The 15,975-nt window shown below is 37.6% G+C and overlaps 1 protein-coding gene across 1 annotated transcript in view; it reads right to left on the bottom strand.

Moving 5' to 3' along the window:
- LOC138692942 (zinc finger protein 235-like) overlaps positions 1 to 15,702 on the bottom strand; it is a 39,068-nt gene extending 23,366 nt beyond the window's left edge. The window contains exon 1 of the mRNA XM_069816350.1: positions 15,616 to 15,702. Within this exon, the coding sequence (XP_069672451.1) occupies positions 15,616 to 15,628 (13 nt within the window). The 5' untranslated portion in view covers positions 15,629 to 15,702. The remainder of the gene's footprint in view (positions 1 to 15,615) is intronic.
- Between the last annotated feature and the right edge of the window lie 273 nt (positions 15,703 to 15,975).

The following is a 15,975-nucleotide window of genomic DNA, read 5'->3' as shown; positions in this document are numbered from 1 at the left end:
ATATTAATTATACATCTTGATTACACAACTTTTAACACTGTATCACAATTTGTAATTTGACAATGTTAGCATAAATTGGTGTTATTTTGTTTTGGAAGAACATGAGTGGTTAAGCCACTTACAAGCAGAAGCTCTAATTCTGTGACGCACGTGCGACAATAGAGTGTTGACAGGATATTATAATCAGACAACCGTACGTGTTACTACATTTCAGTTAATTACCTCTTCTTTGGATATAGAGTGTGGCACACGACATGTTGAACCATTTATATTTCAATTTATTTGAATACTACGATAGATAACATAACGAACTACACAAACTTAGAATCGAATAGGCCATTGCTAAAAGGCCCTTTCTCCGTATTTTTGCAAAAATGAGTTAACTACAGATTCAACATCCTTACACATAAATACACAATCTGTGCTAAAAGGACTTTCCTCAAGCCTTCATACACGCGCACAGTTGAGCATTTCATTTTTCGTGTCATGCTAAAATGCCCTTACTCCAGGATAGAGGGCCTTCTAGCTGTGAACTTGTCATTTAGCAGTCCTTCCATCTGGTGGCAAAACGTTATACTAACTATACTATCATCTCTCTTTATTGTTTGAAGCGGTTTGTTTACTCTGCTCTGATCTTTATTGTGCTTTAATTGTGAGAAAGATGAACAGGACATAGATTTACAAGAACTCATTAATGCAGTTCCAGTCCAGCGTCGTCACCCAACCAACAGTGAAGGATCAACACATACTAGTTCCTTCTAATTTCATATACCAGTACAAGGGGAAAGAGTTGAAGTTTGTAGGAAGACCCTCTTAAGCTTTTCAGGTATAGGAGAAAAAGGATAAGAAGATTAAAAACTTTATCACTTTTAGGAAAATCTCCTAAAGATGGTCGAGGAAAACATGTGAAGAAAGTGATCCCTCCTGATGAATGTCTCAGAATTCACAATCATATATCATCCTTTCCTGTCAAAGAAATCATCACACTTCTCAACAATACCACTATCTTGATGCACGATTGAATGTAAGAATCATGTATGATCTCTAAAAGTGAAATTTCCCGACACAAAAACAAAGTACAAGTTTTATTTAAAATATTTTAATGAGAACTTAAACTTGTCTTTTGGAAGACCACAAAGACATTCATGCTGCACTTGTGAAAGTTTGATGGAAAAATTCGCAGTCCATCCCTTAATGATGCCGCTGAGAAAGTTGCAGCTGCTGAGATGGTTCTCCACAAGAGACGTGCCTCAAAGTTCTATTCCAAAATGAAAGATTCTAAGCGCATATGTCAAGAAAGAAATGATGTCCCAGCACTATCATTCGATTATATGCAAAATTTGCCCCTGCCCAACATCCCTGTTCAAGACCTTTTTTACCTGTTTCAAATCTGGTTGTTTATATTTTGTATACATAATATTCATAGGTACCCACAAGTCTGTATTTTATGTTTATGATGAAACAAAGGCCAAAAAAGGAGGAAATGAAGTTTGTTCTTTTCTAAAACACTATAATGAATATGTGCCAGAATCTGTGAGAGAGTTGCATCTGTACTCTGATTGTTGTGCTGGACAAAACAGGAAGCTTTGATAAAATTGGGCACAGATTTCCTGTTCGAGGACATTCATATCTGCCCTGTGATAAGGATTTTGGTATGATAAAAAGGGCAACTGCTAAGAGAGACAGAATCTATACACCTATAGAATATGTGGAACTTATTGTTAACTGCACTCAGCAAGGAAAATTTGTAGTGCACATGGTGGATACTAAAGAAGTGCTTGATTTCAATAACTGATGGCCCATGTTTTACAAAAGAGGAGGTCTTTCTGTAGAATCTCGTGGTAGAAAGGTACCTCGGTGTACGAAGTTGTCATTCGCCCCTGCGAGTTATTCTGAATTTGTGTACAATGCCACTCTTCCTCATATTGTTTCAACATCCGAGTTCATTGATGGTTGTATTAGGCATAGCTTTGATCTCTGTCTACCTGGAATTGAAAACATAGTCCTTCCCCAACGTCCTGCTTATGACAAATTGATTGCAATCAACCCAGACAAAATGCAGGATATCAAGAAAATTCTATGCTACATTCCCCGTGGACAGTTGCCTTATTATGAGAAAATTGTAAATTCTCCATTAGCAGAACATAGAATACAGAATGAAATGCTCAAGTTACATTAAAAAAAAAAGGCCTAAAACTTTGTAATACGTAATAAGAATATGTTTTAAGATGAGAAATATATTTTAAATTTGAAATAATGGTAGTTCATTTAATTAAAATTTATGTATTTTATTACAATATTCCATTTTTAACCAAATGTAAAATTATTTTAAGTTCACTGCTAAAAAGCCCTTAAATCTGAATTTTTAATCAATAATATTATACAAAGTACACGTCCCAACAAAATAAAAATTGTGCTTCCAGAAAGAACAAATGTACCTTTATGATGGACAGTCACCACATTGCTCTACGAAGATTACTATTTCTTAAAAACAGTTTTTTTCGATTTATTCAGAACTAACATTTTTGGACAAAGGGCCTTTTAGCAATGACCAATTCGTCATGCAAAATTGATGTTAATGAAAAACTTGTTCAATGTGGCTACGGTTTTGCCACAGTAGCTCTTCAAGAGGAACGTTCATATTCTGCAAAACTTGCGGGCACAGATCTTCATCGATTGTGTTGCACACTTCCACAACATGAGCTCTGAGTTCCACCAGATCTCGAGAATGCTGACGGAAGACGTGTTCTTTAGGAATCCCCAAAGAAAAAGAAAAAAATTGCAAGGATTGACGTCGGGATGTGAGGTGGCCAAATTTGACAACACTGATAATGCTGAAGAAAGTAGTGGGACAACACTGATAATGCTGAGGAAAGTAGTGGGACAACACTGATGATGCTGAGGAAAGTAGTGGGAAAACACTGACAATGCTGAGGAAAGTAGTGGGAAAACACTGACAATGCTGAGGAAAGTAGTGGGACAACACTGATAATGCTGAGGAAAGTAGTGGGACAACACTGATAATGCTGAAGAAAGTAGTGGGACAACAATAATAATGCTGAGGAAAGTAGTGGGACAACACTGATGATGCTGAGGAAAGTAGTGGGACAACACTGATAATGCTGAGGAAAGTAGTGGGACAACACTGATGATGCTGAGGAAAGTAGTGGGACAACACTGATAATGCTGAGGAAGGTAGTGGGACACCACTCTTAATGCTGAGGAAAGTAGTGGGACAACACTCTTAATGCTGAGGAAAGTAGTGGGACAACACTGATGATGCTGAGGAAAGTAGTGGGACAACACTGATAATGCTGAGGAAAGTAGTGGGACAACACTGATAATGCTGAAGAAAGTAGTGGGACAACACTGATAATGCTGAGGAAAGTAGTGGGACAACACTGATGATGCTGAGGAAAGTAGTGGGACAACACTCTTAATGCTGAGGAAAGTAGTGGGACAACACTGATGATGCTGAGGAAAGTAGTGGGACAACACTGATGATGCTGAGGAAAGTAGTGGGACAACACTGATAATGCTGAGGAAAGTAGTGGGACAACACTGATAATGCTGAAGAAAGTAGTGGGACAACACTTTCGTTTGATGCAGGGATTGGAGAAAAACATCGGCTGTGTGGTCAGCTGCATCCTGCACAATGCACTGCGTGTGCATTGGAAGCGACTGGCATAAAGTGCAGGATGGAACTGGTTTGCAATATGGCCGGCCAAGTACCATTCCAAGTTGACGGTTTGGTGGAAGAAGAAAGGTCCAATTGTCCAGTGGCTTGACAAGGCAGCCGAAACAAACACTAATTGTCCCTTTCGTAGATGTTCTCTAGCCCAAAACCTCACATTCACATAGAAATACTCTTCGTCAGAGAACCAGGTGTTGTGCAGGAACTCTGATCTGTGCGGATTCTCCAGGGACTACTGCATTTACGAGCGGAGTTTGAATAGTATAGCCACAAAATCAAAATAAAATGGTTCAACATTTCATGCACCACTCTGTATAAATATTAATGTAAAATGCTTGTGTCATATGCATGATTGTATTAAATTCCTAAAATTTTCACAGCTCCAGAAATACAAGTATCGAAAATTTGCCACCTCCCAGGACTTGCCACTCCAGGCCATGGCCTATCTTTGTCCATGCATAAATAATCCTGGCTGCCTCTGTTCCTTTTTTTTTTTTTTTGGCCCTCACAGTTTGTAGAAATCTTCCCAGACGAGGTGTAGTTTTCTTCTTTCTTCCGGGTACTATTCATACACTCTGGTAAATGGCAGCAAGTGTCTTATTCTTATATCCCCTTTGAAGAAGACCACCTTGCCGGCTCATAAAGCAGTCTTCATGCTGTGGATCTCGACGTTGTTGAAAAACCATTCAAATGCGAGGTGTGTGGAAAATGTTTTTTCGACACTTCCCACACACCGCGCATTTTACTGGCTTCCCTTTTGTATCAGGTCGCACAAGATTTGTTCCCAGAAATCACAATCCTTGGGATTCTGATATAGTGAAGTACCGGTATGTGGATATCTGGAAAACTGCTATGAAACAAACCACCCACCTATAACTCAGTCACAACAGGGAAGGATTAACACAATAACGAAACGTACAAACGATCACATTTAAATAATAGTAATCGACAGCAAGCTTCAGTTCCTCACTTATTATATCTAAGGAAGATTTTGAATTTTGCATCTCTATATTATGATGGAATATCCGTGAAGTACATAATCATAAAGGACGCATCACCAACAACCTGGCTGGTAGCAGACTGCACCAACTATATTATGCAGGACTGGGACTATTTCTTTCTCAATTACGAACAAACATTATGGGGTTATAAATAAGGTAAATTGGAATTTGTCAACATTTCGATGTATAGTTGTAATAAGAAAAAAACACCTGAACCCGGAAATAATTACCACAAAAGGTTTATTGACTTTGGCAGCATTAAAACATATGAAAGATTAAAATGTATAAAATATACATTCATATCTTATTGCAAAAATAGACATACACGGTGATTCAAAAGTCCAACGACATAGACAAACTCCGTCAGTATTGCACAGAGCAAAAAATGGAAAGAGGTGAAAGTTGTTGGTAATGTATAGTTTTCAATGTAATGTACTTGAATTTTCACCGTCATTCCAATATAAAGACTATAGGCCTTATTATGTAATGTTATATATTCTCATCCCCATGAGCATTTGTTCAGAATATGTACAAAATTTGCTGCAAGAGCTACTCCGCCGTAATGCATATGGCAGTCCAGAACAGCGGCATGTACAATTCATATTGTAATTCTGCAGGCATAACATCACATTCGACACCAGCGTAGCTTAGGTGATCTGGTGCTGCGCTTGGGTGTGGGTTCAATTTCTGTTTGGTTGGGATTTGTAGAGGTTTCCCCCAACTGTAAGACGAATGTTAGGTAATTATTGCTAATCCTCAGTCTCATCTCGCTATCACCAATTTCATCAATGCTAAATAACCCAGTAGTTGATACAGCTGTGCGTCGTTAAATAACAAGTTAAAAATCACTCTGATGGTACCATTCATGATGCTGATGATGATGATGATGATGATGATGATGATGATGATGATGATGATGATGATGATGATGATGATGATACGTTCTTCCTATGCTATCTTTTGACAACTCATTCAAAATATCTCTTGAATAGAAGCAAGGGTCCAAATATCGTAGGCTATACAGACTGATAGAGAATCAGAAGCTGGAAAATCTCAAAGTGTGACATTTCTGAAGTCCTACCACTGTATTCCAGACTACTGAAATCTGCATTTGGGAGGGATTACCATGGTAACAACATGTGGATATTCTCAGACAGTCTGGCTGCAATTTAAGTACGGTACTTGTAAATATGGCGGCCGAGTAGCTCAGATGGTAGAGCAGCTGGCTACGAACTGGAAGGTCCGGGGTTAGATCCCAGGTGGTAACAGGATTTTTTTTCTCGTTGTCAAACTTTCAGAATGGCCCCGAGGTTCACTCAGCCTCCTATAAAATTGAGTACTGGGTCTTTCCCGGGGGTAAAAGGCGGTCAGAGCGTGGTGCTGACCACACCACCTCATTCTAGTGCCGAGGTCATGGAAAGCATGGGGTTCTACCTCCATGCCCCCCAAGTGCCTTCATGGCATGTTACGGGGATGCCTTTACCCTTTTACTTGTAAATAAACAGATTATTTCTAAATTGGTCTGGGACTGCATACAAAGAAAACAAAGTAACACCTGTGTAGGTGCCAGGGCTGAAGGAAGTAACAGGATTCGAGAAAGCAGATATACTGCCAAGGAAAGGATCTGCTGAAACCTTATTTACTGGACCTGAGCCAGTATTTGGTATTCCTATCTCCACAATTCATAAATCCATTGATGAGTGGATTAAATATGACCACCATCAGCAATGGATATATGTGGAAGAATATGAAGTAATCCACTTTATCACATACTGTGGATCTCATATGATTAAAGAGACCCCATATGACAACTGCAGTAAGTCTTCTAATGGATCACTGTAGTCCAAAGAAACATCTGCACATGATGGGAATCCTCAAAGAAAAATCACCCCGCAGACTTCATGGAAAAGAGCATCAAACAGCCTCTCACGTGATCTTCAAATGTGAAGTGTTAGCCAGGAGAAGGCACGAACTGCTGGGAGTTATTAACACTGAGGAGTCTGCGCTGTGGGACACATAAACCCGAAAGTGCAAAGCATGTAATAGAGATTATTTTGGAAGATCATATTTCGGCATGATATTATGCAATCCTGTTGGATTTCAGTGGTGATGTTTCCGTTCCTAATGTTTGAAGTGCAGAGTAATGCATGGCAGCCTACAGCTCAGCACTGCCAGTCCACACGCGTCAGCAGCCCAGCACTGCACTGACATCAACCCGCCAGTTGGTTGCATTCTACTGCTTTTCTGCTTACGCGGATTGGTTGTGCTTTCAGGTGTGGCATAAGCATACAGTTCCCCACATATCGGACAACATACAAAATTAAATTATTTTCCACTGCTGTCGAACATAGATTTAAAAACTGTCCCAATGGCACTTTTTGAATTTCAATCCGACTCTATTGTTTTACAACTCTTTAGCAGCGATTTTATCCTTCACTACTTTTTCTCTAACCATTCTACCAGTAGCCCATGTCATCTCAGCCCGGAAAACATTAATCACAGAGACTGTATTTTCTTTGCGCAAACTCAATTAACAAGTAACTGGTAGAAGAGGAGCCTTGAACTCGATGCCTTGACACCAGCACACCGCACAAAACTGCTACACAAGTAGCCCGACCAAGGCGAGTGCGGTGACGTCACGGGCTTGTTCCATGCGAGACTGTGAAGCCCAGTATGGTGCAATGCGGAAGCAGCCCATGGGAAGGGCCATTGTGCGGATCTCTGCTTCAGGGAGGGGAGGAATTGAATGACGTTCGACAATGGATATGGCGCACCTACATCCGTGGATGATAATGAACAGGTAAATATTTTATTTTTCGATTGTTATCTTGAAAGCATTTGCAAGCAGTAAGTAAAACCAGGTGTTTATCTGTGCAGAGACCTTGCAGAACGCTAAAATTAACTTTAAAAACTGTCTCCTTTAGTTCACTTAATCTAAAGAAATACCCATTTATTGAATATTCGATCTGGCTCCTCACCAACACAGGAGTGCAGTCTAATTTGTGTTGCATTATTTCATATTGCATTGCAGGGTGCGAATTAAGATTTCCAATGGGAGGGGGGGATAGAATCCTAGATTGAGAATAACACACATATTATTATTATTATTATTATTATTATTATTACTACTACTACTATTATTACTATTATTATTATTATTATTATTATTATTATTATTATCATTCGATACGGTGCAATGCTTGGTCGCACTGAGTTGATTGTCTTGCATCTTGGCAATAATAATAATAATAATAATTATTATTATTATTATTTATTTATTTATTTTATTTATTTAGAATATTAACGTGCAAAATAACAGCACAAGGTCAATTACAGTTTAGCACAAGATACAAAACAAAACAAAACAGAAGAAATGATGATGAGAATGAATGATAGAAATGGCAGTGAGATGGAATACAAACAATATAATAGTCATCATTAATCTTTGACCAAATGCAACAAAACAAATAGCAATATCTGACAATAATAACAAATAAGGATATATCATGATAAACTCAAAAGGTGTATACTACACATTAAATGGATCCAAGCTTAATCCATGCAAATTAGCATATTTTATACATCTGCATATCGGAGAGAGAGATTTTGAATTTCTATTATAAAAAATGTTATGAAATCGTAAACCTTTAACAGGAATACGAAGACTGATATTGCTTATGAATGATTCACAATCAATATCACCCTTAATGACTTTACAAAAAAATTAATAATCAAGATCTTGATGTCTGGCAAATAAACTGCAGCAGTTAAAATATTTAAAGTTAATCTCATATTTATAGTCATCGGAATTTGGTAAAAAATCTACAAGAACACAAGGAAATAAATTTTCTTCGAATATTCTCCAATTTAGCCGAGTCAGTGGAAGTAATGGAGTTCCATACAACAGATGCATATTCAAGCTTCGATCTAACCAATGTATAGTATAAAATTAATAGACACATCGGAGTAGAAAAAGAATAAGTTATAGATCTAATTAGACCAAGCATTCTTAATGAATGGGTATAAATATATTGCACATGATCACGGAAATATAATTTAGAATCAAGTATGACACAAGATCTCTAATACTATTTTTCTTAGTAATTATGACATTACTAAGAGAATAATTAAATTTTAAGGAAGTAGTTTTCCGTGAGAAGGAAATGACAAAAGTTTTGGATAGATTAATTTTCATTCCATTTTCAACAGACCATCGTGAAACTGAATTAATGTCATTTTGTAGATTTGACAATCAGCCAAACTATTAATTTAACGAAAGATTTTGAGATCATCCGCAAATAAAAGACAGCTAGAACTTATTCTTTAACTTACAACATTTATAAATAATAAAAATAAGAGAGGTCCCAATGTAGACCCTTGAGGAACTCCACATAAACTATTAAATGGAACCAAGAGAGAATTACCTAGTCGAACACAAGATTGTCTATCTGTTAAATAATTTTCAAACCAATTAACGTAGTTAGTGGAGAGACCAAAATTACTTAATTTATTTAATAAAATTTTGTGAGGAACAATATCAAATGCTTTGCTAAAATCAAAATAAACTGAGTCAATTTGACCTTGAGTTTCAACTGAAGGCATTATGAGATTCAGATAGGAAATTAAATTAGTAGTAGTAGATTTCCCTCTAGTAAATCCATGTTGGGCTGAATTGATCTTATTTTTAACATAAAATGAAATGTGTTTGTGTATTATTTTTTCAAAAATTTTAGAAAAATTGTTTAGGATAGAAATAGGTCTATAATTAGTGACACTGTTTTTATTACCATTTTTAAAAACTGGGATAATAGATGCTTCCTTCCAAAGTGAAGGATAAATTCCTGTTTTTAAACTAACATTGAATAAAAAAGTTAAAACGGGTATGAGAATATTGCAGCAACCCTTAATTATAAAATTAGCAATGCTATCCGTACCTTTAGATTTATTAGGTTTTAGCTTTTTAATGGCTTTAGTTACATCATCGGATGTAATTTTTGGCAGGGGCAAACAGTCAATGATATTAGAATCGTAAGTAATGAAATTAGAATTACAATTTTGTTGAACAGATTTAAATTGACTAGCAAATGCGTTTGCAATTTCTTTTTGGTCTGTGATGTGAACGCCATTTATTATTAATTCTGTGGGATTACTATTAGTTTTTCGAAAAGTTTCAACATATTTCCAAAATGTATTTGGTTCACGCTTTAGGTTTTCATCAATTGATTGTAACCATTTGAATTTATCGGATTTAATCATGGCTTTGACTTGTTTTCTAAAATTAGAGAAAATTTGATAATGATGATCAGTTTAAAATTTTTGTAATTTTTATGAGCTTTATTTTTTTTCTTAATAAGCTGACGTAATTCGTTTGAAAACCATTTAGGGTAGTGTGATTTTTTAACAAAGGTGACAGGGACAGAAAGAGATATAGCATTGTTTATAATTTGAGACAAAGAATTTGTGGCAGTGTTAACATCAGTAGTCTGATATATGCTGTTCCAATCATAATTGTAAAGAATAGAATAAAGATTCAAATAATCACCTTGAGAATAATTTAAATATGAACTGATATGACAGTGTTTCGGAAACGATAAATTTACTTCAATATGAATAGAGATCGAAGGGTGATAAATATCCTCTAAAACTAGAGAGTGAACGGTAAGTTTAACTGTAGTATTATTGACATTAGTAAAAACCAAGTCAAGAAGATTTTTACTAGGAACGGTAGAGTTAATTTGATTTAATCCAAGAAGGCAAGTCGAGGAATATAAATCCTTAGACTTAATTTTAGAGTAATTATGAGTATCTTTAAGATTGAAACCAGTTGACCAGTCCATACCTGGGTTATTGAAATCACCGAGAATTACTATTCTAAAATTATGAGTATCAAGACTTTTTTCAAGAAAATTAAGATAAGACTTTAAATGATTGTGATTTGTATCAGAAGAGAAATAATGGTTTCCAATTAACAAATTAAAACCATCAGCCATTCTAATTTCAACCCAAACACATTCACTAATAATTTCTAAGTCAAAACGCCTACTTGAAAAAGGTAACTGGTTGCTAATCGCTGTTAGGACACCACCACCTCTTTTTTTGTTAGTGTCTTCAAACATTCTATCTGCACGAAACACAGTATAATTATTAGGAAATAAATTTGTATTAATAATTGACTCTGATAACCATGTTTCAGTGAGACAGATAATGATATCATTATTACTTACTACAATAATAATAATAATAATAATAATAATAATAATAATATCCATGAGCAGGCTTAAGATAAGATGTGTAATTCCTAAGTTACTGATTGTTGTCAGCTTGCCGGTGATGATAATATAACAATTTTATTTTCTTTGCTTACTTTATAATGTACTTTATAAAATATACTTGAATTAAAACAATTATATTTTGTGAGGGGAGGGCTAGAAGTTATCCCTGGCAGGGATGTTAATATGAATTTATGAGAGGGGGGTAACTTTCCAACAGGGGGGAATCCTCCCATCTCCCCTTAATTCGCACCCTGATGCATTGAAACTGAGAGACGATAGGACTATAACTTTAAAAAGTAAACGACTTTTCGTAAGATCGATGATCACTGATAGGTTGGTTAGAGTTGGTGTGTTGAAGCTTTTAAAATGCTTTGTTGTATATCTGCTTTTAGTAGACAAGTACAGAACTATATTCATCGTGCGCCAAAGAAAGGAGTATTTACTCATGTTGGTTACGTGATGATTTCGTGTAAAAATGTCTGAGAAAATCATGTCGGATATTTAATAAATTAAGAAATTTCTTTCAATGTCGCCCCCACCACACAAGGGACTGACGTCTGAGTTATATTGGCTAGATGGGTTAAATGAGGAGATAGCATTAAGCCGAGGTATGTGACAAGGCTTACGATTTCATCTGATATTGAGGGCGTAGTTTATAAAGATGGCACTACAGTAGTATTCTCTCCAGTTATATATTTCCTGAGTTATTCGGCTTGAACCCAGGGATAGCTATATTTCCTCTCTCTTCTCTCAGTCATGAGCTTTCAATCTCAACTAGCTTCACAGTCCCCTGTGTCCTCTCTGTTTCATCTGTTCTCCCTCTCACTGTTCCCTCTGTCATTGTCTTTCCTCTCCACATTCATATTGCCTGTCCTCTCCTTTCTCTCTGTCCTTTCCATCCATTTATTCTCTCTTTTCTCCCTCTGTTCTTTCTGTCCTCTCTCCATGTCCTCCGTTCTCTCTGTCCCTATTCTTTTTCTTGTCCCCTCTGAAGTCTCTCGCCTCTCTGTCCTCTCACTGTTCTCCTGTCTTCTTTCTCCTCTCTGTACTCTGGCTGTCCTCTTTCACCTCTCTCTGTATCCACAATATCCTCTCTGCCCCACCTGTCTTTTCTCCGTCTTCTCAATCTCCTCTGATATGCCTTCCTGTCTCCCTCTGCCCCCTCTCTTTGCCCCCTCTTCCCTCACTGTCCTCTATGTTTCCTCTCTGTCCTCCCTGCTCGCTCTGACCTCCACGTAGTCTATGTATCTCTGGCTTCTTCAATCTGCTCTCTCTCTCTCTCTTTGTCCTCCCGCTGCCATCTCTGTATACCCTGTCCAATTCGTCCTCTCTATGTCCTGTCAGTCCGCTTTTCCCTACCCTCCTTGTTGTCTCTGATCCCATGTCCTCTCCATCTTCCCTGTTTTACCTGTCCTTTTGTTCTATCTGTCTTCGTCCTCTCTATACCCCCTATTTCCTCTCTCTATCCCTTCTATTCTCTGTACTTCCTCTCCTCAATGTTCTCTCTCTGTCCTCCCTGTCGTCCTCATCTTCACTTTCCACTCACGCCTCCCTGCCCGTCCTGTAATCTCTCTCCTCACTTTCTGCTTTGTCCTCTCTGTTCTCCATGTTATGTCTGCCTTCTCTATCCTCTGTGTCATGGCTCTCCTCTCTCCCATTTTTCCTCACTGACCTCTCTCTTTCCTCTGTTTTCTCTCTCATCTCAATCTTCCCTCTGTCCACTTTGTCCTCTCTACAGCCTCTATCCTCTTGTTCTCCCTGCCCATCATACACCCACTGTCCTACCTGTCCACTCTGTTTTCAATCTTCTCCCTGCCCTCTCTCATTGCACTCCTCTCTGCACTGTCTTAAATGTTGTCTTGTCTTCCCAGTCCTCTCTGTCCTCTCTGCCCGCCTTGTCCTCCCTGTTCTCAATGTCTTCTGTGTTCTCTTTCTGTCTCCTCCGTCCTATCCTCTCTTTACCCTATGTCCTTTCTCTTTTCCCCGTTCTACCTATCGTCTCCGTCCTCCATTTACTCCCTGTACCCTCTGACTTCTCTGTTCTCCCTTTCCTCAATATTCTCTCTGTTCTCTCACTCCATACCTGACCTCCCTGTTCACTCTTTTCTTCCACTGTACCCTTTGTTGTTTGTCCTTTCTTTCCTTTCTGTTACATCTGAGCCTTCTCTGTGTTCTTCACTGCGTTATATCTGTTTCCTCTGTCCTCTATGTGTTCTTTCCTTGTCCTCACTCTCTTCTCGATTATCCTTGTTCTCTCTATCCTCACTTTTCTCAATGTCGTTTATTTCCTCCCTGTCATTTCCGTCCGCACTGTCCTCTGTCTCCTCTATGCCCTTCTTCTTCTTCTTCTTCTTCTTCTCTTTCTCTAAATTTTAGGGCTCGAACTCAGGAAATATAGACTGAGATATAAAGGGAGTGGTTCATTGTGTATACATGTTTTCATTTTTTATTTTTACAGCTATTCCATTATATCTTTAATAAAGAATTAAATTTCGAGGCTGTAACTAAGGAAACAATGTCCTCACTGGGTTCAAACTATAGACTGAGATTTAACGGAAGAGAATGCGACTCTAGTGTCAGCTTCGTAAACTACGCCTTCAATTGCACAGATATAAAACCATCAGCCTTGTATTATTATAACAGTACTTCTGAATAACGTAGCAAATTATAACTTACCATTGCCAGGGAATTATTTAAGTGATTATGAGCCCGAGGAATGTGGAAATGATTTAAGTACGTCTTCTCGCCCATGCGTAATTTCGGAGAATACCGAAGTTTCAACGAAATACCTTATAAATTCAACGATTTTCACTTCCGAAATCACCATAACTACCTCGGCGCTAATTTAATCGTTTTTTCCTCTCAGATGTTGTGCATACCGGGATCGAAAATTCACAACACGTATCCATTTCTCTACTATGGACATAATGTCTTTGCTATCGACCGACGTACACTACAACAGAGAGGTGGATTGAAAGTCGAGAAAAGAAAGGTCAAGTTTCGGTCCCCTACGGCCACTTCCAATGGACTTCTAACGAATATTCACACGTTTATCACTGGGCTTGTGGCGCTGGAAATCAATTTAGAACATATTTCAATTTTTATTGTACAATATAAATGCAATTATCACTACAATGACACAATGATTCTTACAGATAACACAGAAACAACTTCGGAAACATAATTAACAGAGTCGCAGTTTCACTTCACTTCCACTAGATGCCTCTTAGTTCCAGCAGATGCGTAGCAGGGATGCCAATATCGGCAAACGAAATGAAACTGAGGAATGTTACAACAGGTGTGCTAAACATTAGGCATGTTACAATAGGTGTGTAGCAAGTTAGGTTAGATTAGATTAGGTTCTGTTAGGTGTGTAAGATAATATGAATGGTTACCACAGTTGGCGACACTGCAATCATTCTCCCACTCCATCTCAAATAACGTCACAACGACGGAATATGGCCGCCTTCTATCTTCAAGTACGACGATTTTCCTATGCAGTGAAACTTCCCAATAGCGGACACCACCGGGGAAAAATGAAATGTCTGTTATTGAGAAGGGTCCGCTATTTAGAAAATCGTTAGTATGTATACAGTACATTAAAATTTCTCATACATAATTCAACACTATATTTTACAGTAGACAGTGAGATTGTTTACAGTGTTCATCCAGAGAGAAATCGTACCAGTAAATGTTTTGTAAATGAAATAAACATCAGTCACTGTACCACTTCCCCTTACACAAAGAAATCTAGAATTGCATTCTCAGTGTATGATTTTAAAATAACAATCCTTGTTTTTCAAAATTTCACTAACCTGAGTTTTTCCCACATTAAACTTTGTGGCCAGCTCACGAACACTTAATTTCCCTTCTTACTATGCTTTACAGTATCCACTTTCTCTTTTAGTAATAAACGTTTACGTTTTTGTGACATTTTTAATGTGATTGTACTTTCGAACACTCAACTTGACAAACTAAAAAAGTATGGACTGCTCACGTATAGTATCACAACTAACAACTGTGCTGCTTACCTTCAATAAAGTACAAAAACGTTCAGATGCACGATAATGATTGTTGCGTTATTACTCCGTTTCATTTACAACCGTCTTTTTCTTTTTTTCTTTCACGCTATCCGTTATTTGGAAGTTTTAATTGTTGTGGGAGATACATTTCAGTGTCCGCGTCCATTATTGAGAATGTCCGCTATTTGGAAGAATTTTATCATAAGGGCCAATGTTATTTTGCAGGGGAATTTTAAAATGGCCGCTATTGAGAGGAGTCCGCTATTGGGAAGTGTCCGTTAAGGGAAGTTTCACTGTATAAGTAAGGGACCTGTTTAGGGCGGGTTGGGTGGGACCACAGCTCTCCCAGTGATCACATCGAGTTTCTACTACTCCACACTACAAAACTAAGGTATTTTCAATGTCTGTTTTTAATTCCCTATACTGGCAATACATGACTGAAGCTTCACCAAGAAAGCAATCTTGCATATCTCTCACCGGTAATCCAAATGATTCTGAAAAGTGAATGTTTTTATTTGGAAAAAACATATGACTTACCTTATGACTGATTAACGGATATGGACAACAGTGTAGTAACATGTGTCTTCTGCAGACCAATAATGAATATAAATAATGTATTTATGTACCTGGTTTCGGCATTCAGTATTAAACTATGCGCCTCGTTCTACATACACTATGCAGTATGCACACTTACATGAGGCTTGTAATTTAACTGCATGTCCAACAGTATATAATGATCAAAGTAGCCGTGCCCCAAATCCCGTTTGTATGTTGAGTCCGTGGCCCGTGGAATATAAATACAATCAAAAGTGGAACTCGGAGCTTCATTACAATTTCTGCCGCAAGGTTCACTACGCAGGAGTACCATTTTTTAAGCATTGTGTGTCGTGAAATTGCCTGATTAACCCTTAAAAGCCTGAATTATTTTTCGTCAAGTTTTTCGTTTATTTCGTTATAGACTAATTAAATGGATGTAATTGAACACA

Source organism: Periplaneta americana, chromosome 17 (genome assembly GCF_040183065.1).
Source record: "Periplaneta americana isolate PAMFEO1 chromosome 17, P.americana_PAMFEO1_priV1, whole genome shotgun sequence".
Taxonomy (NCBI): domain Eukaryota; kingdom Metazoa; phylum Arthropoda; class Insecta; order Blattodea; family Blattidae; genus Periplaneta; species Periplaneta americana.
Note: the sequence above shows the minus strand (reverse complement) of the source record. Positions and strands in the feature narration are given on the sequence as shown.